This window comes from Suillus subalutaceus, assembly GCF_016647625.1.
Source record: "Suillus subalutaceus strain FC151 chromosome Unknown DFJ58scaffold_91, whole genome shotgun sequence".
Classification (NCBI taxonomy): Eukaryota; Fungi; Basidiomycota; class Agaricomycetes; order Boletales; family Suillaceae; genus Suillus; species Suillus subalutaceus.
The window spans coordinates 182,461-204,014 of record NW_024540340.1 but is presented as its reverse complement, the minus strand read 5'-3'; the positions used below and the strand labels follow the sequence as shown (position 1 = coordinate 204,014).

The 21,554-nt window shown below is 46.5% G+C and overlaps 7 protein-coding genes across 7 annotated transcripts; 2 read left to right on the top strand and 5 right to left on the bottom strand.

Moving 5' to 3' along the window:
• DFJ58DRAFT_717382 (uncharacterized protein) lies at nucleotides 1-2,994 on the bottom strand (the record flags this gene model as incomplete). Its single annotated transcript, XM_041384352.1, has 11 exons — nucleotides 1-26; nucleotides 240-267; nucleotides 392-1,107; nucleotides 1,161-1,474; nucleotides 1,531-1,582; nucleotides 1,606-1,714; nucleotides 1,803-1,963; nucleotides 1,990-2,177; nucleotides 2,230-2,387; nucleotides 2,435-2,809; nucleotides 2,863-2,994. The coding sequence occupies 11 exons, from the start codon at nucleotides 2,992-2,994 to the stop codon at nucleotides 1-3; spliced, it is 2,259 nt and encodes a 752-aa protein (XP_041241388.1).
• Nucleotides 2,995-4,082: 1,088 nt separating this feature from the next.
• On the top strand, nucleotides 4,083-4,484 carry DFJ58DRAFT_663942 (uncharacterized protein; the record flags this gene model as incomplete). Its single annotated transcript, XM_041382404.1, has 2 exons — nucleotides 4,083-4,189; nucleotides 4,238-4,484. The coding sequence occupies 2 exons, from the start codon at nucleotides 4,083-4,085 to the stop codon at nucleotides 4,482-4,484; spliced, it is 354 nt and encodes a 117-aa protein (XP_041241387.1).
• A 575-nt stretch (nucleotides 4,485-5,059) lies between these two features.
• Nucleotides 5,060-5,734, bottom strand: DFJ58DRAFT_843561 (uncharacterized protein; the record flags this gene model as incomplete). The annotated part of the gene is made up of 4 exons (XM_041392991.1): nucleotides 5,060-5,096; nucleotides 5,227-5,484; nucleotides 5,606-5,650; nucleotides 5,703-5,734. 4 exons carry the CDS (start codon nucleotides 5,732-5,734, stop codon nucleotides 5,060-5,062), a joined length of 372 nt encoding a protein of 123 aa, XP_041241386.1.
• Nucleotides 5,735-7,013: 1,279 nt separating this feature from the next.
• DFJ58DRAFT_686603 (uncharacterized protein) lies at nucleotides 7,014-8,827 on the top strand. The gene is made up of 5 exons (XM_041383309.1): nucleotides 7,014-7,329; nucleotides 7,387-7,595; nucleotides 7,649-7,838; nucleotides 7,893-7,961; nucleotides 8,007-8,827. The coding sequence occupies exons 1-5, from the start codon at nucleotides 7,047-7,049 to the stop codon at nucleotides 8,465-8,467; spliced, it is 1,212 nt and encodes a 403-aa protein (XP_041241385.1). The 5' UTR covers nucleotides 7,014-7,046; the 3' UTR covers nucleotides 8,468-8,827.
• An 83-nt stretch (nucleotides 8,828-8,910) lies between these two features.
• On the bottom strand, nucleotides 8,911-9,486 carry DFJ58DRAFT_730624 (uncharacterized protein; the record flags this gene model as incomplete). Its single annotated transcript, XM_041385924.1, has 3 exons — nucleotides 8,911-8,952; nucleotides 9,000-9,083; nucleotides 9,136-9,486. The coding sequence occupies 3 exons, from the start codon at nucleotides 9,484-9,486 to the stop codon at nucleotides 8,911-8,913; spliced, it is 477 nt and encodes a 158-aa protein (XP_041241384.1).
• Nucleotides 9,487-10,977: 1,491 nt separating this feature from the next.
• DFJ58DRAFT_730623 (uncharacterized protein) lies at nucleotides 10,978-12,706 on the bottom strand (the record flags this gene model as incomplete). The annotated part of the gene is made up of 3 exons (XM_041385923.1): nucleotides 10,978-11,476; nucleotides 11,589-12,138; nucleotides 12,208-12,706. The coding sequence occupies 3 exons, from the start codon at nucleotides 12,704-12,706 to the stop codon at nucleotides 10,978-10,980; spliced, it is 1,548 nt and encodes a 515-aa protein (XP_041241383.1).
• A 1,017-nt stretch (nucleotides 12,707-13,723) lies between these two features.
• Nucleotides 13,724-15,901, bottom strand: DFJ58DRAFT_705830 (interferon-inducible GTPase-domain-containing protein; the record flags this gene model as incomplete). Its single annotated transcript, XM_041383718.1, has 2 exons — nucleotides 13,724-13,981; nucleotides 15,476-15,901. 2 exons carry the CDS (start codon nucleotides 15,899-15,901, stop codon nucleotides 13,724-13,726), a joined length of 684 nt encoding a protein of 227 aa, XP_041241382.1.
• Nucleotides 15,902-21,554: the final 5,653 nt, after the last annotated feature.

Genomic DNA, 21,554 nt, shown 5'->3' with positions numbered 1-21,554 from the left:
TCAACTGTTACTCCCACGTATTGCCTCTAATTAGACGTGATTATAGATAGGGCTAGCACGTCTAAAACGACAGAGTTCCAGCGTTTCCAAGCCTCCTTCAATAACTCTTGGATAAAGAGTGACTTATAATAACAGCAAGCAACTTGAACTGTGGCCTAGCTAGGTAAGCCAGCGTGGGACGTCGGCGTTAACGTAGGTAATGTTCCTGGCATCGGCTATCTTGCGCCTGCCGTGTGAACCTTCGTGCTCGCTGTCATACACGACGAGCTCGATAAATCAAACATATCGGAGGCGCGTTTTGATACTTAACAGTAAGCATAATAAAAGAAGTGCGTTGCAACAGTATGACGGATAAACTAGACTACTCCTCTACTTCACCATTGTCAACAACCTGGAGCTGTGAGAAGTCAGCGGTGATGGTGATAATGTCCTGCAAACTCCTCGAGGCTTCTTCTGCGACCTCCTCTGCGATCTCCTCCTCATCTAAATCCTCTTGAGTATCCGCACCTATAGGGGATGAAGGGTTGTGTGCAGGTATATGGGCAGCAAACACGTTGGCGGGAATCAGAGGATCTGGCATGCTGGCACTCTCCCCGATACCGGTGCAAGCACTTAGACCAGGGACGAGTGTACCATTGAAGCCGGGAAGCTTTGAGATATCATTGAGCCGCTTGATATGGCGGGAGTTGAACCGGCCACGAATGTTCCGATGTATAGCGATTTGATGGGCAAGGGCAGGGTTAGCAACTGTGAGTCGATCTTCGCACACCCGCAAATACTTATCTTCATCTCGTATATATGTCACTAGACGGCGAACCTCGATATTCAGACGACAAATCTCCTCGCGTGCTCGACACATTTTAAAATAAAGATCCATCCCACTCCGAGCTGCTGGTGATGACCAAGGTAATTGAGAGACATCGGAGCGCGTCTTTCGTAGCAGCTCGAAGTCAGCGAGAAAGGCGTACTCGACAACATCCTCCCACTTGAGTATTTGCCGGGGAGGGTACACCGCACTGGCAAGGTTGTTGTATGTGTTGAGGGCGGACCTGATGGCGGCAGAGCGCGTCTGCAAGGCCCTCGCAATATGTTTTCGCAGTTTGTAACCTTGAAACATAGATAGAGTTAGCTGAAACAAGCCAAACTAGACTCAAACTCACCTGTCCCCGCCCTATTCATCTTCGCAAGTTCGAAAATGCGAGCCACGACCAAACCTTCCAAACGGTCCAAGGCACGTTGATACTTTCTATTAGCTACGAGTCTCCCTGCCTTCTGCCATTCTTCATCTTCTGGAACCCAGCGAGCGATGATACCGAGTTTGCATTCTAATAACTGAACCAACTTCAGGTTTCTCTCATAGTCCTCGAGAGCGTGGCGCCGCGTGCTTTCAACCTTGCGTGTGTTTCCAATGTCTGCGCCGTATGATGGAGTATTGTGCGTTCCGAACATGTTCATTCCTGCGTCAAGAGCAACTCTGTTTTTTGGGGGCTTCAGTAACTACGAGATACATACACCAAAAGTAAAACTTACTTGCTTGCACTAAGATTGACTAATCTCTGCCAGTACTCCATTTGAAGTGTCTCTCTTCAGGCTCTCGTGTTAGACCCTTAAGGTAGATTTTCTCGTCTTCGAGCCAACATTCAAAGACGCTCTCGTCTTCGACTTTGAGCTCTTGCATAACCTTCGGTAGGACAGCTTCGCCATTGGCGATGATCTCGAGAGCTTGTTTGTAGTTACCATGCAAGAAATTTGCTAGCCAACCAATAGTTATGTCAGCGAGCGCTTATGATAAACAGAACAACATACAAAAGATTGCCATATACCTCGAGCTCGTCGTTATGCTCGAAATATGAATCGATAGCCTGTTGACGATGGAAAACGCTAGTATACCGTAGAGCCGATGCAAGGGAGTTTGACTTGGAGAACGTCCGCTCACAAGTCTCCAGATCTTCGATACCAATGCCTTTGATGTAATGAAAAAAAGCTGACATAACCGCCTGTGCGCATGTCCGTGAAACGCGCCAACCAGGCAACTATGACGTAATGAGCGCGCCAGGGGACCAAGAGAGCTGTTGTCAAGAGTAGTCTGAAACTGACAGCCGATGTCATAGCCACCGCCCAAATCGTCGCCAAATGCATCTAGCAGCTTGGCAACAATAGCCAAGGGGTATTTTGCACTGTTAGAATACCTGTTAGAAATATAAAACAAAAAGACTAAGTACTACTCACCGCTCCCCGCTCTGCACCATGTCTGCGATAAGTAAACAAAAGCCGTGGCGGCATACGGCGACGAAGACACCAGTTTCGTCATAAATACCCCAAGCTTTTTTTGTCTTCGCATCGTCCATATTTTTCCACCGGCCTTCGCATGAGTTCTCTGCCAGACTCTGACTGTGTTAGTTGTCTCTACAAAAGGTACGCATCAATTACTCACATTGGCTCCCGTATCACATGGCGTATCCTGTGCAAACTGCTCTACAAAGTTACGAGATAGGTAACGGTCACTAACGAGTACCTGGCCAGTGGGAAGTTCGGACGATAGACCAAGAGAGTCATCGTCGTCATCAAGCGAGCGTCGCAGAATTCGTTTCAATGAGTCGTTCCCGTCCATAGCATAGAGAATCTTGAAGTGTAGCTTCTCTTCGTCAGTTAGCGTGTAAGTGCATGCAGGGCATGCATGTTTGAGGCGCCAGTCAGGCGAGTCGCGTCGGAGGGATTTGTTGATGAGCGAGGCCACAACCCGTCTGATTTGAAGATATATGTCAAGTGCAATTGAAAATTGACGTGAGATGTGCCGATGGAATTCCACCTGTAGTATGTGTATGTGTTTAGCATGGAGCACAATAGAACTTAAAATCGTACCCCGTGTAAATCGCATATCGTTTTGACAAAGGCTTGGATTGACAAGTGAGGGTTCCTGAGGTGCGCCACCCGATATAACTCAAGGGCTTCTAATGTTATGCCCGCCACCGGTGATATCGGGGAGCAGGGCATGACGCCTTGACGAACAAGTGCAGAAGCAATTGTACGGTCCGTCGATGATATTTTCAGTACAAATTTCTCAGCAACTTTACAAATGATGTGATAAACACAAACACCGAAACTAGCAAGTAACTCACAGAACGCGTCTACTACTGTCACTGGCCATTGGCCACCATTCAAATCGGTCACCTCAGTCTCTTCGCTGCGTAGGCGATCATAAAAACTCTTGAAGCCCTTTTGCGATTTCTCCAGGCTCCATATAAGGTATGATTCGCTCATTATTTGTATTTGCTCGTTGAAAGCAAGATTTCTTCGCAGAACACGATCACGCCTGTGCGATTGTCGACACGTTGAACCCTGTGAGCACCATCTTGATCCTTTCTGATGTGCGTGTCAGTGCTGACTATCTGCTAACATGCACTCACAATTTCCAGACCTCACCCAGAACACCTCTCGCCAGGTCTCTGAACTCTCCGCCAGGTGTGCTAATGGGAGTGCGTCAGTACCATCCCAGATGTCGCCGAGATTGAAATCATCGGAGTCCTCAGCAATGTTAGGTGGGTTAGTCGGTGGGTCTCTGCAAACTCGTTGTGTCTGACGTCCTCCTGGATTCCGCATTTTTTTTCTTTCATACAAGCCAGCTATGGGTACATTTTTTGCACATTGAGCTGTGTGTGACTAATCATAAACGTTATTAGTGCACATTTCCATCAATTCCCCCTCATTCAATTAACCATTTCCTTAAGTGTCTTATATCCACCATGTCACGCACTCCCTCACCATCTCATTTCTTGCCACGATGATCACGTCCGGGACTGATGTCAGTTGGTTTGAAAGCTTAACGTATCAGGGGTCGCAGGTCTATATCATCTGACATCACCCATGCTCCGCTCTCAAACAGGTTCATCGTTGCTCTAGCTGGAAGCGCAAGACTGTTGAGAGAGTATCACCCTTTCCAAAGCATCACACACCAACTCCTCGCATGTCAATCAAACCATCCCAAACTCCGATCTATCTACTAGCTCCCGCGCACAGACCATCTGCCGCCTTCGAGTTCATCATCACATGCGCAACATTCTACGAATGTCGCACTTCTTCCAATGCAGGTACCAAAACCTAGCGATATCGCACCCCCACATGCTGGTTTAGAACCTGAAGGGTTCTGGTTAATTACCGTCGGCCAAGAAGTAGGCATCTTCTATCACTGGTAAGCATTGCGACCTCTCACTTATAATAATATTGACACTCATATAAGGGCTGACGTGGCTGAACGCACCAACTTTGTGAGCGGTAACGTTCAGAAGCGGTACCCCTCGTTCCAGAAGGCACTCGAGGTATATACAGTACAATATAATGAAGGTAGAGTACGAGCAGTACCAACCCCGGGTGGCCCTTTCTGGCTGCCTGCATCCCCACCTTCCCCCTCTTGGTCCGCTGACTCGGATGACTTGTGGTCGCAGGTAGACGACTTATCGGAGACAATGACACACTATGAACTTTAGATACCTTCGTAGTAGTTCACTATCTCAGCCGTGTACATATACATGACTTGCTTGTAATTCCTTAGCAATGGAATCTTTATGCTCGGATCACAAAATGTGCTAGCTACTATGCGTGATTACAAAATTGATGCAGATGTGCAACTGTGATTGAACGACATTGGACTGCATAGTTGCATTACCTTAATAGTCTGCATGTATCCCGCAAGTGTAATTAGCGATTAGCCAGTGATATACAAGAGTCATAGTCCTAAATCGAGGTCCACTGCACTCACCACACATTCAGTATAACAGATGACCTAACCTTGGACGCAGTTGGTGGTTTAGAATTCTATGGTAGTGCAACATGCTAGAGATACAATGACATTCGCTATGTGTTCGCCATCAATTCGCCATGCGTTTGATATCAATGCACTATGTGTTCGCTATAATGTAAGGATTCTGGTATGTGTTCACCATCAATTCGCTATGGATTCACTATAATCGCTCGACATATCATATAGTCAAACTACTTATTTTTAACTGTTAGCTACCTTAACTTCGAAGAAGTTGACCTCCACAACAATACAATGAGCAAATCATGCAGTAGAAATAATATCATGTTTGAGGCGCTCCCTGCAATACGGGCAGCCTGGTATGTACAATGTTTTTGCAACACATTCGAGAAGTCCCCTCCCCTCACAAGCATGCGCACCACATTCGTCAAGAAAAATGATAGTCTCTAGTCCTCCCTTCTTTTGCGCACCTTTGAGTAGGTTTCATACGCTCATCCCATGCGTGTTCAGACTTCCGGGCCCATCCCTTTTGCCACTGGTTGGCCATGTTCTCAATGTCTTGCAGGGTTGGCGTGTCGCAGGAACAGGGAAAGTCATTCTCCATAGTCAGTAGAGATCCATCATCGACCTCAGGAGTGATATCGCGAGAATTGAGACCGTCGAGCACGGGCGAACTGACCAAAGGGATGTGTATAGTTGGCTCTGCAGGGGCATGTATTTTTTTAAGGCTATGAGTGCAGTCAGCAAGAGTAAGAGACGGAATAAACAAAAGTGATTTGACCTGGCCCGCTTGCTGAAAAAATGTATTTAAGCACGAAATTTTGATTTGAGAATGAGAGCCGGACTGACCTCGCCATCCGAACGCGTGCCTTTGCATTTTGCGTGTCTCGAACTCTGAAATAGCAGGGAAGTACAATCTCAGTGTCAGTCAAAGGCGAAAGCTTACCCTGGCTTCTCAAGCCAACGCTTGGTAGCCATGCGCTGCCTGCTCAGAGTAACAGCAGGATTAGCCTTAGAATGTATGTGAATATTATACAACTGTGAGCAGACTGTGAGTCCCAAAATTGAGACTTACCATAGATTTGAGGGGAAAAAAACGGTTCGTGAGATTTTCCTTGATCTGATATTAATGCCCTTACCTTGGGATTCCCCCTCGTACATTATGTAGAATGTTAATGAGACAGCGATCACCCCCATTGAATCAATGTCATATGCGGAACTATCCGGGACCGAACACCATCAGGATTCAAGTCAGGATCGCGACAAGGTCATCCCAGCAGAGATGTGCATTATCGCCCTCGATCAACGTTATACACTACTGGTATACAAGTTGGACCAAGGGATTGCGACAAGGTCATCCCAGCAGAGATGTGTGTTATCGCTCCCAATCAACATTATACACCATTGGTATTCAAGTTGGATCAAGGGATTGTGACAAGGTCATCCCAGCAGAGATGTGTGTTATCGCTCCCAATCAATGTTATACACCATCGGCATTCAAGTTGGATCAAGGGATTGCGACAAGGTCATCCCAGCAGAGATGTCCCCCATCAGAAAACTTCCTCCCGAAATTACAAAGTTGCCGCTGTGCAACCGAGGAAGCTGACAACAACCCCATCTGAATGTTCCAGACCTCGTCCTACTCCATTGGCGTGATTCTTAGGTTCTCAAGGCAAGCATCTTTTTTCTATTCGAGTTGTTCTATTATTGACTCTGATATGCTTTTTTGTAGGGTTTCAATGATCCGACTGCCATGGCGTCATCGATCCCATAGGTATGCTTTTCAGGTTCCTGAAGCAAGCACATTGTTTTTTTAATCGCATCCCCACAACGACACTCCCTCCTACCCACACAGACAACTATGAGCTACATTTTCTCTGAAGATGACTTTAATACCAATGGAAATTTCATCAACGGCGGAGGACCTGAATATCTCGCAGGGTTGCTCAATGAAAATGAAGGTGCAGTGTTATTTATGTGCATCTCCCACTCTTTGTATTGACCTTTGAAAAAAACAGGATCGAGCCATACACCCCAACTTTGGCACGGTATCGATTGGGAAGACCCATCATTATACTCGATGCCACTGACAAGTGATGAGTTAGCATTCCTCAATGATGGCCCGGCCCTTCCACAGCCTCCTACTCCCGTCATCTCTCATTTTTCACCTGACGCATGTGAACTCACACCTTCCTCTCGCGCATCGTCGCCTGGTGGTGAAGAGTCATTGTCAGAGCCCCTCCGTGATGCAAATTCATCCACCTGGGCAGCGCGAAACCCAACACGTCCCATGATCCATCGCCGGACCCCACCGCCTCGGCTATCAGATGCCCAGAAGGCCTCTCGGAAAATCAAGAAAGACCAGAGGACAGAAATTACGAAGCATCTACACGATGCTGTTGCCAAACATCTGCAAGAACAGAAAAACGGAGTTGAATTGCTCTCACTCGCTCACAATGTTACTCCCAAACAGATCAACGACATAATCAGTCATCAGACCAAGTATTGCACGGCGCGCAAGGTTCACCTCAATAACGCCTTAATTCATGCCAAAGCTAAGGAAATGAACAGCGGTACGCAAAATTCCTTTGCTTGCTCTTGTTCTCATACTCATATTCTGTTGCAACAAGGCCAGCCTAATGGCCTTCGGTACACATTGGTCGAGCTGCGCGAGATGGTTGCTCAGGACCCCCAGATGCAAGATTTGACGAAGGGTGAAAAGGCCACTTATATAGCTGCTCTCAGTCAACACCGTGAACAAAAGGTAAGTAGCGTGCGAGCAAATAACATGGCTACTGCGCGAGATGTTTTAGTCACGACGGAAAGGGTGGTCAAGGAGGTGAGCTCTCCGCCTGTCACATGTATTCTACTGAACTTATTTTCACTTCGAAGCTCGATGATTTGCGTATTCGCACAGGCACCTACAGGACTCTATTTGTCGTTCGGGGTCACATTAATGACACTATTCAAAGCACAATGCACGGTACTGACAATTCTGAAGACTTCTGGGAGGACGTTTACGACTCTCCAATGGCTGATTTTCTCCGACAATACGAACAATGGGCCTGCACACAGAATCAAAGTAAGTCATCTGGCTCCTCACAGTGATATCTTATTCTTATTCAGTCTTTTTCAGATCTCAATGAACGAGACTCTTTGGAAACAGTCCGCAAGCAAGCTCGAAAATTGATTGTCCGAGGACTGGGTATGTGACAGTAGTGTGCATGAGTGCTGTCTGACATCTTTACAGTTGCAATGACTGGCAAAAGAGACATCACGATGAACTACAACAACTACGAGACAGCGATTATCGAAACGTATGCGGTCAAGCTAGTAGGATGGCCCCAGGGTATCAAATTTACCAGTCCCTCAAACATCGGGACAGTCGGTGAAATTCGCAAGCTCCGCGATGCGCTCAAGGACCAAACATGTTACTGGGCTGCTCTCACTCCAGCTGAAGTCAAGGTTCACAGTGCTGAACTTGATGCGCGCCGTTTGGCGGGGCAAGTTGTTCGGCAGCCACGCAAGAAGCGCTCCGATGCTGGAATCACTCGCAAGCGCAAGGCTCCACCTACCACAGGACAGGCACACAAAGAGAACAGAAGGCCGTCAAAGAAGGTGAAAAAGAATACTAGTGCCCAGCATCGTGAGGCCCCTAAAAGTGCGGAGTTCATTGAGTCGTCTGATGAGGAAGAGGACGAGGGCGAGTAGTACACCCTGCTACTCTTTTATGTATATTCTGAGGATCTGTACATATCTGAATGATTAGTAGCTGTCACTGTAAAAAACGCGCCACCAATGTGTAAAAACGCGCTGTCAATATGCATGGTTTAAGGAGCTCGTCGTGTACGACGGTGGGCACGAAGGTTCACATGGCGGGAGCATGATAGCCGAAGCCAGGAACATTAATGCCGACGTCCCGCTTAGTTACCTAGAACTACTGTTATTATAAGTCACTCTTTATCCAAGAGTTATTGAAGGAGGCTTGGAAACGCTGGAACTCTGTCGTTTTAGACGTGCTAGCCCTATCTATAATCACGTCTAATTAGAGGCAATACGTGGGAGTCACAGGTGGTCTGGTTGACAGGCTAATTAGCATGGCCCTCGCAGAGGGCCAAATTTACAGGTGTGAATGACACGAAATTCACACGAATTTACTGACGGGGGTTCGGGGGCAGAGCCCCCAAAAGCTCCAGCTTTTTGACGCTAATTAGCGTTAATTTGCAGGTGAATTTCACCGAACCTTCTTTCTTTTCTCGGGTCGATGATTATTGACATTGACTGGCTTGTGCTTCGTAGAATCTACTTCCACGTCGAAGACTGGCAACTATATACTAGTACGTCAATATTTTATCAGAAATAAGATAAAACTGACTCACAGTGTTGCCGGCTGCAAGAATGAGACCTCGCGCAGCTTCGAGAGTGTCATAGACCCACTTCTCTAAGAGAATGTCGCCTGGATATTTTTTGATCCAAGTTTCGAGAACATCCACAACAGCTTCTGTCTCTGGCCCTCGCTCCACGATTTTCAGGCCACCAGCACGACTTCCAAACCTGACCTCTAGTTCTCGGTTGACAGCTGCAGCTTCTCCGATTTCTGCAGTCCAATCGGCGTCCAAGCTGAAGTCGGAAAAATTATACTTTGATTCCTTTGGGATGGGAATGTTGGATGGTAGCGCCTTGAGATACTGTCGCAGTTCAGCCAGTCGATCCTTGAGATTTGGCTCCATGTAAGCTGTAATGCTGTTGGAATTATTACGGACTGATTTCAAGTTCCTAATTTTCACAATATTTCGGTCGTCATCGGCATAATGGTGTTCGACCAAATATAAACCTTATTTCAACTATGTAGATACTAGAGTCCACAATAAGCTATGCAAATCTTTCAAGCGTCTGAGCTGTCAGGGATTGTCCAGTATATCATATATAAGCTTTTCAGGTGTTCTGGGTCCAGTAGAAACAAATTCACCCAAATTGACACTATGTTCTCGAGGGTGTGAAATTGACACTGTCATTCACAGTAAATTTGCAGGGTAAATTAGCTGGGCAAATTTGCCTGGTGCAAATTCCCGGGACCCTACTGCGATTGTAAGCAGACCATCACTTGCAAGTTGTACATGTGCTTCCGCGAATAGCACATGATCGAGTCAAGCATTGACAAACACATACTATAGATCAGATACATGCGAAACAAGTACGATACAGTAGGTAGGTGTCCATCAAAGGGCAAGGCAAGGCCCCAATTAACGGACAATAAACAAGGATTCAAAAGAAGAAAAAATCGAAATTGGGTGTACATATTATGGAGGTATACAGTCTCAAAATTTTGGAATATCGAAGTCCTTGGCAACAGGCTGCACATAACCACGGCTGGATGCTACACGTGAAGTCGTCAGATTAACGCGTTAATCAACAAGCTAGGAGTACGCACGAAGTTAATCATATGCCAATATGGATGGACACTATGCGCTGGTCCAAGGGCATGTCATTGTCATGAGCCAACGAGTGGACCGCTCGGTGCAGCGCTCGGGCAGCTCACTTGGAATTCATTGTGCCATCCCCGCAGAAGTTTTTGTAGAATACCTCGACTGAGTGCTGCACAGTATTATTATTGACCACCCATAATGTCCCAACGACACTCTTAACCCCAGTGAATTGCAGACCAGCCGCTAGGTGTATCACTTCGTCGGGCGTTGTAGGGACACCGGCTGCGGTTTCACAGGCAGAAGTAAATGCAAATTGATGTTGAGAAAGATCCATTTGGGTAATATCGAGGAGTGAAAGCGGTTGGTCGCGCATGAGAAAGGCCGAATTGAAGGGGTCCTCGTATTGCTGTATCCCGTGACACGAAAAATGGAGCTAAGTATTATCTTGCATCGCGCACAGTGCCCTCGATCTTGTTGCTTCAATGCTCGTTAGCTTGGTGAAGGAAACAGTTGGGGGAGGGGTAAAAGGCTCCGCACTAATTCCAGTTCAGGCTCGACACATTCCAAAGCGTGTGAAGCACCGGCTGGGCGATCCTGACCAATGGCAGCAAAGGGCACCGTGACTGACAGGGGCCTGTCATGACTACTGCGAGCCTTTATCAGCGCAGTAAGCGATGGCGTGTATGAAGAGATATATTGCTGCGAAAGGGACTCTCCATTTGCCCTGTATTCGCCAGCAGCGTGCAATGGCAAGAAATTAAAGAGAGACGTCAGGCACCACCATATTCGGGAACCTCATTGTGCCAATCCACCCAGAATCTCGACCACTGGGCAGACGACATCGTTCCACAACTCCCTCAAAGCTTTTGTCAGCACTGGTTGCTTCCCTGTAGGACCGGCCCCTTTATCAATTGCCTTTTGGACTGCGAGCACCAATCTCTGGAGTTTCTCAAAATTGGTAGGAAGTTGAATGTTTGTCGGAGGTTGCCTGTGTGGGATAATAATGGCATCGCAAGACGACTCGCTTGCAATGAGCACAATGATAGGCCCATCACGAGCCGCATCTTGAAGATCAGAGAATAAGGGGGGGAGGAGGAAGCGAGAGAAGCCCTCGATCTCCCGGATATCTTCTACGGCTTCATTCCAGTCCTTCACTAGACATCTGTACTTCGTTTCTTCTGCCTCTACATCAACTCTTGGGATTGCTTCTGGATAGTTCGCAGCAGGTTTAGCGAGGAGGGAGCTGAGGCCTCTGAATTTCTTCATCAAGGCTGCTGCATGATCACCAGCGTATCTGGAGGCTGTCAAGAGGGGTGTGGAGTCGTGTCATCTGGGTCCAGATGATAGTCCTGCCTTGTTCCAGCAGCTCAACAGCGTGACACACGTCACCACTACGAAGAGCACACGATGCGGCATCCACGGCAAGGCTACTTGGAAAGTTCTTCATGATATTGTGACGAGACGATACTGAAGCTGTCGTGGACATGTAGGTGTCCAGAAGTTGCATGGAAGTTGCATAAGCCTCCAGTTCAGTATCATGTGAATGTTGACGAGCATGGCGAACACAGCGCAGACTGGCTCGCAGGCGAGGCAGCAAACCTGCAGAGACAACATTTGCTGCTGCATTGAGCTGATGCATGGCCACATTCAGACTGTCAGTATCTTCTCCCGTGCCGGTGTCATCAAGCCCTGAATGATGGAATGATAGATAGACCTTAGCTAGCGACTCATGGACTGCTAATTGACGAGGATCATGTTGCGTCAACAGAGTCCATGCACAGCATAGATTCTCTGCTGACTGGTCGAAGTCTTCTATATTGCCTCGGTGCTGAAAGCAGGAGGAGAGTTGATTCGCGAGGTCATATAATGACTTAGGCCAATCTACGTGGCCGTCTGGGCACAAAGCCAGGGCTTGCATGTGAAGTGCAATACCCTGATCCAAGTCTTCGTCGTTGCCTCAGTGGTAAAAGCGGGAGGAGAGTTGATTCGTGAGGTTATTTAATGACTTGGGCCGATCTACGTGACTGTCTGGGCGCAAAGCCAGGGCTTGCATGTGAAGTGCAATACCCTGATCCAAGTCTTCGTCGTTGCCTTGGTGGTAAAAGCGGGAGGAGAGTTCAACTGCAAGGTTATTTAATGACTTGGGCCAATCTGGGTGACCGTCCGGGAACAAAGCCAGCGCTTGACTGTGAAGTGCAATAGCCTGATCCAAGTCTTCATCGTTGCCTCGGTACTCAAAGCGGGAGGAGAGTTCAGCCGCAAGGTTACTTAATGACGACGACTGATCTGGGTGATCGACCGGGCGTAAAGCAAGCGCTTCCCTGTGAAGTGTGATAGCCTGATCCAAGTCTTTGTCGTTGCCTTGGTGCTGAAAGCGTAAGGAAAGTTGAGTTGCAAGGTTATTTAATGACGTGGATCGATCTGGGTGATCAACCGGGAACAATGCCAGCGTTTCCCTCTGATGTGCGATAGCCTGGTCCAAGTCTTCCTCATGACCTCGACGTTCGAAGCGAGTTTGCAGCATTAAACTCAGACTAGATAGTAATAGCCTTCGGGATGTTGGTGGGATGTTGTGGTCTCACAGTGCATCACGATGAAGGGATATCACATCATCTAAGCCACGGGGGTCATCTCTCTTTGAACACCACTCTGCTAGAAAAGCAAGATGACTCGACGATGGCCGTGACGACATGGATGTGGCGTCTGATGAAGTGAAGAGACTTGGACTAGAAACGAGGAAGAGAAAACTATGTATCATCAGCACTAAGTATGTAGGGGAGTCGTAGTAAGTAGCTCACCTCGGTCTCAGTTTGAAAGACTGAATGAAAGGGATATTATGGGTGCTGAATATCAAAGGATCGTTGAAATGGAGAACGAAACGTGAACATATGTAAGATAAGGTGATCAGGGCAGGTCATGCTGCACGTGTATTTCCATGTTGTCAAAGGGTATTCGGCACGATAGATGCTTGTGTGATTGCACTAAGCGCTGAGAGGCTACAAGGTCACCGGTATTAGCAGGAGAGCATGTGCTAAAGAAGTTGTCAATGTCAAGGTCAGTCAACAGCGAAAGCAGCACTTCTATACTTCGAGTTCGAAAGACTGATCGCTGATTCGTACATTCACTACTTCCCGATGTTCTACAATTCTGACATGCGTTCAATGTCGAGACGTTGCAGGAGGAAGTTGTGAAATGAACACAACGAAATGAACTGACATTTTCCAAAAAAAACATGATACCATATGCAAACCACAGATGTGGGGGGGAGGGGTGCGATCTCGATGTGATATCACATCTGAGGGGAAAACAAGTGGAGAGCCAGCCAACAGAAGTCCGAAAAGAAATCCAGATTACGCCCTATGTAATCTAAGTGTTGTACACAGTGTGAGCAATGGGGTTGCCAGTTCATGCCTAGCTATAGCCTGGTAGAAAACGCACTCCGAGTCAACGATCCAATCAACATTTGAGGCGAGACGACCTGACCTACGTAGGCTACGTTTAACATCCCGACTGCAGACGCTTACGCGCACACTCTTTAACATCATTCCAAAGTTTCTGCCTCATCAATTGCCTTTGAGGAGAGCGAGTTACTCCACATCGTAAGCATAGCATCCTTGCAAACAATATAGACCTTCTGAGGTGAGAGGTTGTTGCTCTCAAGGTTGGTTTGCACATTCTGGCGCGTTTTGTCAATGAATCTCCTCTGTTCTTCAGATTTGATTTGCCGAAAACGATCATGTGTAAGCTTGTCGTCAATGTCTGAAGGGTCGAACCCTTGTGGCATTTTATCGCACGCTGTCTTAATAACCGAGGGTCTTATATAAATACGTGTAAGAATGTAATGACACCACAATTACACTGGATAAGACTTCTTGCCAGTCCTCAATTAACACGGTCTACGACTTTTCTTCTTTCGTGGTAGATAACGTGTGAGTTCTTGGGAGGCTCGCTAAACCAATCAGTCAGATTAACTTAGCCGGAGCTTTATTATCTCTGATTGAAACTATGGGATTGTCTAGGATATACCGTCTAGACACTTGAACTGGTTTCCTGAATATACGGTTAACTGTTGAGAAGCTGGTCTCAAATGTGACTATGTGGACCAAAGCTCGTGTTGGTCAATATACAAATACCTGGTGAGAACGCTGGTCTCACAAATAACAACAATGACAAATAAAAAAAACAATGACAAATAACAACAATGACCAAAGCTCGTGTTTGGTCAGTATACAATACCTGGTGAGAACGCTGGTCTCACAAATAACAACGGTGACCAAAGCTCGTGTTGGTCAGTAAACACTACGTGGTGAGAACACTGGTCTCACAAAACTGGGTTTCTATCGCGAGAAACTTATGTAATCTCAAGGGAAACACTTTCCCTGCACTTGCCTGGACAGTTCTTACAAAGGAAATGGGCTTTGTAAGCAGCAATTTGTTCAGACTGAAGCTTCTTAGGTGAGAGTTCAATTTGCTCAAGTGGGAGTTCTTGAATGCAACAAGTGGGAGATCTATTTTTTGGGGGGAGAATGGGCTCTCCTTATATACATTTTGTGTGGGAATATTATGTAAGTAAAAAGGTGATGTAATGACTTCAGAATGTGAGAAGAATATTCCAAAAACTGGAGCAGAATGTTCTAGCAGGTGCAAAAGAACATTCCAGAATATTCATGGTGGGATAATGACATCATTCTGAGTCACTATGAGTCATTATGAGTCATTGGAATGTTCTAAGCAAATTCCATGGAACATGACATCATTATGACATCACTATGATATCATATCTTTCAACCAAAATACCTGCAGGAGTGTAGGTGAAGTCCTATGACATCATTATGACATCATACCCTGTAGGTACAATTTTATGAAGCATCTGATTAGTCAGAGCATCCTAATAGAAAAGTAAAGTAAAGAAACACTAGAGAAAACAACTCAGAAATAATGGAACAAATAATAGTACACAATACGCGGGCTTTTTAGATAGGTTTTTGTTAGGCTTTGAACTTTTCTCTATGGGTTTCTCTAGCCAAAGTGAATAAGCCAAAGGAAAGGCAATACCTTAACCTTCATTTTGCTTCTCATATCAACTAGGTCATTATGTGATTCCCATCTCACATATGACTTTTCTTCAAAACATGGTGGATTCATGAATCACTGAGGGAAAACTGAAACTATTGGACCAAGGTTTGATACCAAGGTATGGGTTGACTAGTCTGAGGACTAAGCTAACAGACTTTGTCTTTTAGGGGGATACCTAGTAGTCATGTCCATGCATGATTCCCAAATCATGCAGGACAAACGCCATGTTGTTGATGTGCTGGTCCGACTTGGAGCGAACGATGAATGCCTCGACATTCTTGAACTGCTCGCAGGTGCGGAGGATGGTGAGGTTGGACTCCGAGAAACGATTGTCGAATAGCACAATGATGCAGTCGAAGATATAGAGGCCCAAGTTATTGAAGTACTGCCAGTCAGGCATATTTGGAGTACCTGCACTGGGAATATCGTACCAAATGATCCGGGAGTTTGGGCGCGGATCAGGGTATCTTGTGGCCTTATTGGTACATTCAACAATCTCCGTACGAGCAACGATGGAGTCATCCGAGTCATGATTGTTAGACAGGCCATGGACGGCATTGATAAAGGACGACTTCCCACATCCTGAAGTGCCAACAACCGCAAGGTGGAAGAAGCCCGGGCTGTACAAATGCTGGGCCTTCATCCGAACAACATCCTTCTCCGAAGGGCGGCACTCGGGGCGAACACCTTCAAACCATCGACGTTCAACCTCGCGCCTCGCTTCTGCAACTTCAGCTGCTGCCCGTTCGTATTCTTCCTGACGCTTTCATGCAATTTCTGCTGCTTCCGCTGCAGCGCGGCTTACCCTTTTTGCTTCTTCCTCTGCAGCACGTCTGGCTCTTTGGTGTTCTGCTGCTTCTGCTGCTTCATGCCTGGCTCTTCCCTCTGCGTCCTCTGCAGCACACCTTAATTGTTCCGCCCTTTCCTCAGCAGCATGCCTGTCTGTTTCTGCTGCGTCTGCTTTCTTCGTCGCCTCATTCAGACTTTCTTGCATTTCTTGAAGCTTCTGGTCTGCTTTCTCTAGCTGTAATCTATTGCTTTCATCGTCCTCGCCACCAAACAACCAGTTTATGAAAGTCTCTACTGTGCAGAAGGAGCCCATGTAGCGCCAACAAAGGGGGTTGAAGGAACTTGACGCTGAGAAGAGTTAGGTGATAACGTGTTCCTCATATGCGTTAACCTAGACCAAGATTAACCGACTGTGGACTGGGAAGCTTCAGGCTTCGCTCACCTCAATGGATTGCAGTACCAGTATGGTGAATACAATGTCTAGGTGATTGGAACTTTGCAGGGCAGGCAACAAACAACGATTCGGCGACTGACGAGGTACTGACGTACTAAGCCCACTACACACCAGTTCCTGGTAACCTGTTATCATTCGGATCTTTCTCGGTTCCTTCGAGCGACTTCAAACCCTGAGGAAACAAAGTCCAGACACCCTCACATCATTCACAATGAAAAGACCCCAGCAGCCGCATCACTGAGCAGTATATATTATATGATCCTCAACTCCCCACTCCCCACACGCCGGCTCCCACGCTCCCCAACCCACCGCTACCGTCTTTTTGCCTCTCCTTCTGAGTCGTTACTCCTGTGATGACGTGACAGTTGCACTTCGTTAAGACATTGTGTTATTTGTATCCTAGCATCTAGCACATCAATCATGATCAATGAATACAAATATATGATGGATTAGTCTTATACAAGGGCGCATATCCAGCTACTGTAAAATAAAGCGCGCCTCGAGTTCTGGAGCAGGACGAGAGCAGCAGAAGTCACGGAAGAATGGAATTTAGTATGATGAAATGCATATGCGATAAAACGAGGGAGCTTTACTTGTGAGTTAGAAGGGGGGTACTTTGGACAAGCAAAAAAACATGGGTAATGAAGAGCTCACAGCCGCGAAGCCTGCTCATGGCTGTAAAATGGGTCGGAGTATCTGGTTGTAGGTTGAGTAGGCTGAGGTTTGGGTGGTGCCCAGGCTATCATCATCTGGCACACAGTGCACCATCGAGAGTACTGAACTGTGAGACGGGAACATCGGCGAAGTGGGTGGAACAAGTCGAGTGCAGTGATATGATTGTGTATAGCATGCCGCGGCCGCAGACACGGTACTCCTCCAGATTTACAAGCGTGTAGGATGGCGTTAGCGTGAATGGTACAGTCATTCGAGGCGCTGGTTGCTGCAGTGCATCAGGATGTGTGGTGTAATGTTGGGAACTGCAGTGCTGAGCCTGGTGTCCGTTGCCTGCAGGCCGTGCCGCTGAATTTTGCGTGACATGAATCACTGTTAAAAATTGAATGGCGTGAGTGAAGATGCATACCTTGACGAGTGGTACTTCTCAATGCACGGTAGGTGTGAGTGGAATCACAATCAGGAGTGCCAATGCCCCAAGTGACGCGTGAATATGAATGTCGTTTCTCCCTATCCATGTCAGTATTTGAACTCTGTTAACACAAATGCTACCATAGCTGCGCAATGCGCATGTACGACAACTCCGCCGCACATCTGCTGATGTGTGCGTCACCAGTGGTTCTACTAGCATCCTTGCTGACAAACTAGCAAGTCTGTCTCTGACAGAGTAGGAGACGCTGCACTTACTCGCAAAGGGCAGAGGCATCACCCAGTATGATGTTATTGGGGTGCTGGAGTCATGCGGAAGCTGTCGATGGATGTTTACAGCGAGTACATTGCAGGCCCACATCCCAGTCTGCTTGGAGAGTTGAATGTTATGTGTGTGTATATTAACAAGTCTGCATTTGTTACAAAGTGTTAATAAAGGAGGGCTAATACACTAAAAATGCAAGACGTTAACTTAACGTGGCGAAAAGGTGACGAGGAGAAGATTGAACTGACAAAACTGGAGTTAAAATGGAGAAGGAATGCGGGGGAACGAGGATACTATGTTGAAACCGTCAATTAAGCTGAAGCGAAGATGTTGAACAGAGTCTGGGGTCTTTTCATTGTGAATGACATGAGGTGTCTGCCGTCCGGACTTTTTTTGCTCAGGGTTTGAAAATTTGAAGTCGTTTGAGAAAGATCCGAATGATAACAGCTCGCTACACACTGCAAACTGCCAAAAACCTATGGTACAGCTCCCAAATGGGCGGCTTTAGTGCTACCATTATGCGGAATCTGCACACGGTGAACACCGAATTGTCACGAGTTCCAAATACAAATCATTATTCTTTCCTAAATACTCGCAAGACACCCGTTAAGCGCCCGTCACAAGCGCCTGTTGTTAGCGCTCAGCCAGCGTCTGTACCTATAACCTTTCCAAACCCTAACCCGAACTTCTCTATTCCATTAGCGCCTACTACTTCTATTTCCGATATCCCTGATTTCGACTTCCTTACTCAAGCAATCAAATCACGTGACTCCAGAACCTTCGAGAACCCTTGCACAGCCATCACACGTTCCATGACATCATAGTGTAGTTATATTTAGAACATCGTACAATTCCTTTTCCTATTTAATGATTGGCTAGTTAGTTCAGATTCAGATTCAATCTCCGTTTCAATATATGTATATAGGTAGCTCATTGTAGTCAGTAGTTCTCCAGTTCAAACCTCTTTTGTATTAGCTTACTGCTAGCAATCCTAAGACGTCCCTGCTATCCTCTTCTCTCTTGTCGTGATAAACCTTGTTTGAGTCCTAGTCTCTGCCCCTACGTTAATTCGTTATAAGGGTTGTGACATTAGGTTTGAACTATAGGGGACTCCGACTCCACGCATTACCGCTTGCATACCTTTTCTCTTTGATCTGAGCATCTTGCGATTATCCGCGATCCTCAATCAAACAGAACTGTTACACGTTTACCTTGCCCGGCTTAACAGCTGCGATCTTTGATTTTATCACTCTCCCCTTTGCTCACTTGAGCGCATTCATACCTATCCGTTTCGTAGTTAGTAGTCCTATACCAGGCCCTGCCTTACATTGCAGCCGCCAGTATACGGAGGTGTTCACGACATTAGGCGTGTCACTACAACTTTGAGTGCTGGCCCAAGACCCTGCCTGCTCAACGTTACTATAATTTCCTTTTTACCTATCACCTTTCTTCGTACGATACGTAGGCTACTCTACCCGAGTATTTAGAGGAATTTCCTAGTCCAGACTCGGTCGCTTGTAAGCTTCGGCTGGAAGAGCACCTTGGCGTTCTAGTTTTCCCACTTGGCGAGTATAGTTGTTACGTACACATCTCTTTTAGTCAGTATCTAGGGAAGAGTCAGTTGGGTTTTACCAGGACCCTTTGACCCTGAAGTACGAGGTAGATCCGATCAGATATCGGGGACCGCTTCAGTTTTCCAGATTACGTATCTCTTTTCCATCTTCCCTTTTCACCATCTTTCCCTTCCGGAAGAGCCGTTACGACTAGCTCTTCACAGACATCAGTAATCGGGTTCCAGAAAACAACTGGTACTATGTCTGAACCAACCGCACCAAGAATGCCGAGTAGCAGCGAAGAGTTTGTACAATATGTACAAGAGCAGATCGCCGCAAACAATGCACTGTGGCAAAACCAAGTCACGGCCTTGCAGAACAAGAATGACGAGCTACAAACCAAGAACGAAGATCTAGCTCTACGGATTCAAATGCAGCAAGCCGAGATTGACAAACTCACCGCTTCCCCATCCCTCGGATCATCCGCCGCTTCTACCACAGCCTCAATCAAAATGGCTAAACCCACGGAATTCACAGGTGATAAGGATTCCATCGATGCCAAGATGTGGGCAACTCAGATAGCGCTCTATATGACGCAATGGCCCAGCATCACAGAAAGGCAAAGAATTTCGATCATGCTTTCGTTCATGAAAGGATCTGCTGCTAAATGGGCGCAGTCCTACATTGAAGAACATGCGACTGGAACTCTCACCATGAAGAAGTTAGATGAAGACTTCACCGCCATGTGGGCACAAGAAGACCTTGAAGGCAAGGCAGTTCGGGAATTGGATTCCTTAAGACAAGGATCCTCTACCGTCCCAGAGTATACAGCTACTTTTAAACAAAAAGCTGCACACACCAGGTTCTCCAACTACGACTTACGCCAGAAGTATAGGGCAGGATTGCAAGACCGTGTCAAATTGCAACTCGCTCACATCGCCTACAAGGACAAGGACAACATGCAGAAATTGATAGAGCATGCGATCCAAATAGGACGAAACTTCGAAGAGTTAGATGTGGAGAAGAAGAAGACTTCTTTCTGGACCCCTAACAGGGCCGCGAGAAACTTCGAACCAAGGGCTGGTCCCAGAGACAGTAACGCCATGGACGTCGACGCCAATAAGCAGAGAGGAGCTCCCAAACCTCAAGGAAAGACTGGTTCTTTCAACTGCTACCGTTGTGGTGAAGAAGGCCATATGGCAAGAAACTGCAAGGGCGCTCCAAAAGCGCAAGTGAAGGCTACTGAAGTGCCAAAGGAAGACTCGATGCCTCAATGGTTTAAAGACTACAGTGGCTCAAAAAACTGTCCGCATGTTTTGACATTTTTCACTATCTATGATATTGTGTGAGAATGAACAAATTCCTCAAGGACATACTTATACCACATTGTAGTATGGCTTCAGGGCTTTTATTTGAGCCCTACACCGTGGGAATCGGCGGAGATATGGTGGAGATATAAGGCTTATAAAATGATGACTCATGTGGACAGTTTTTTGAGTGTATATTAAAACTATATAAATAATTATTTATGACACCATAAAAATCATGCCACTATTATATAAATTATAAAGTGGTGTCATTATGTTATTTTATGACTATATCTAACTATATAAACCAGAATATCTCATGTATCATAGTCATAATCACCATGAAAGCCATCTCCTCTGCTCAAAGAGATAATATCCTCTCTCTGTCTTATGCTGGCCTCTCTGCTCGCCAAATTTCCTCTAGAACTGGAATATGCAAGTCCACTGTGGCCAAGTTCATCAAAGAAAGCCACCCAGACAAGGAAAACTCTTGTGGAGGACGTCCATCCAAGCTTACCTCTACTGACAAAAGGGCTATTATCCAACATATCACTACAGGAAAGGCTGATAATGCTGTCCAAGCCACCCATTATATCAATTCCACCATCACTACCCCTGTCTCTTCACAAACTGTGAGGAATGTTCTCAAGGCAGCTCATCTCAAGGCAGTAACAAAGAAGAAAAAGCCTCTTCTCTCCATCAAACATAGGCAGAGAAGACTAGCCTTTGCCTTAGCTCATCAACACTGGACTGTAGAGGACTGGAAGCATGTTATATGGTCAGATGAGACCAAAATCAATAGGATTGGGTCAGATGGGAAGGTGTAT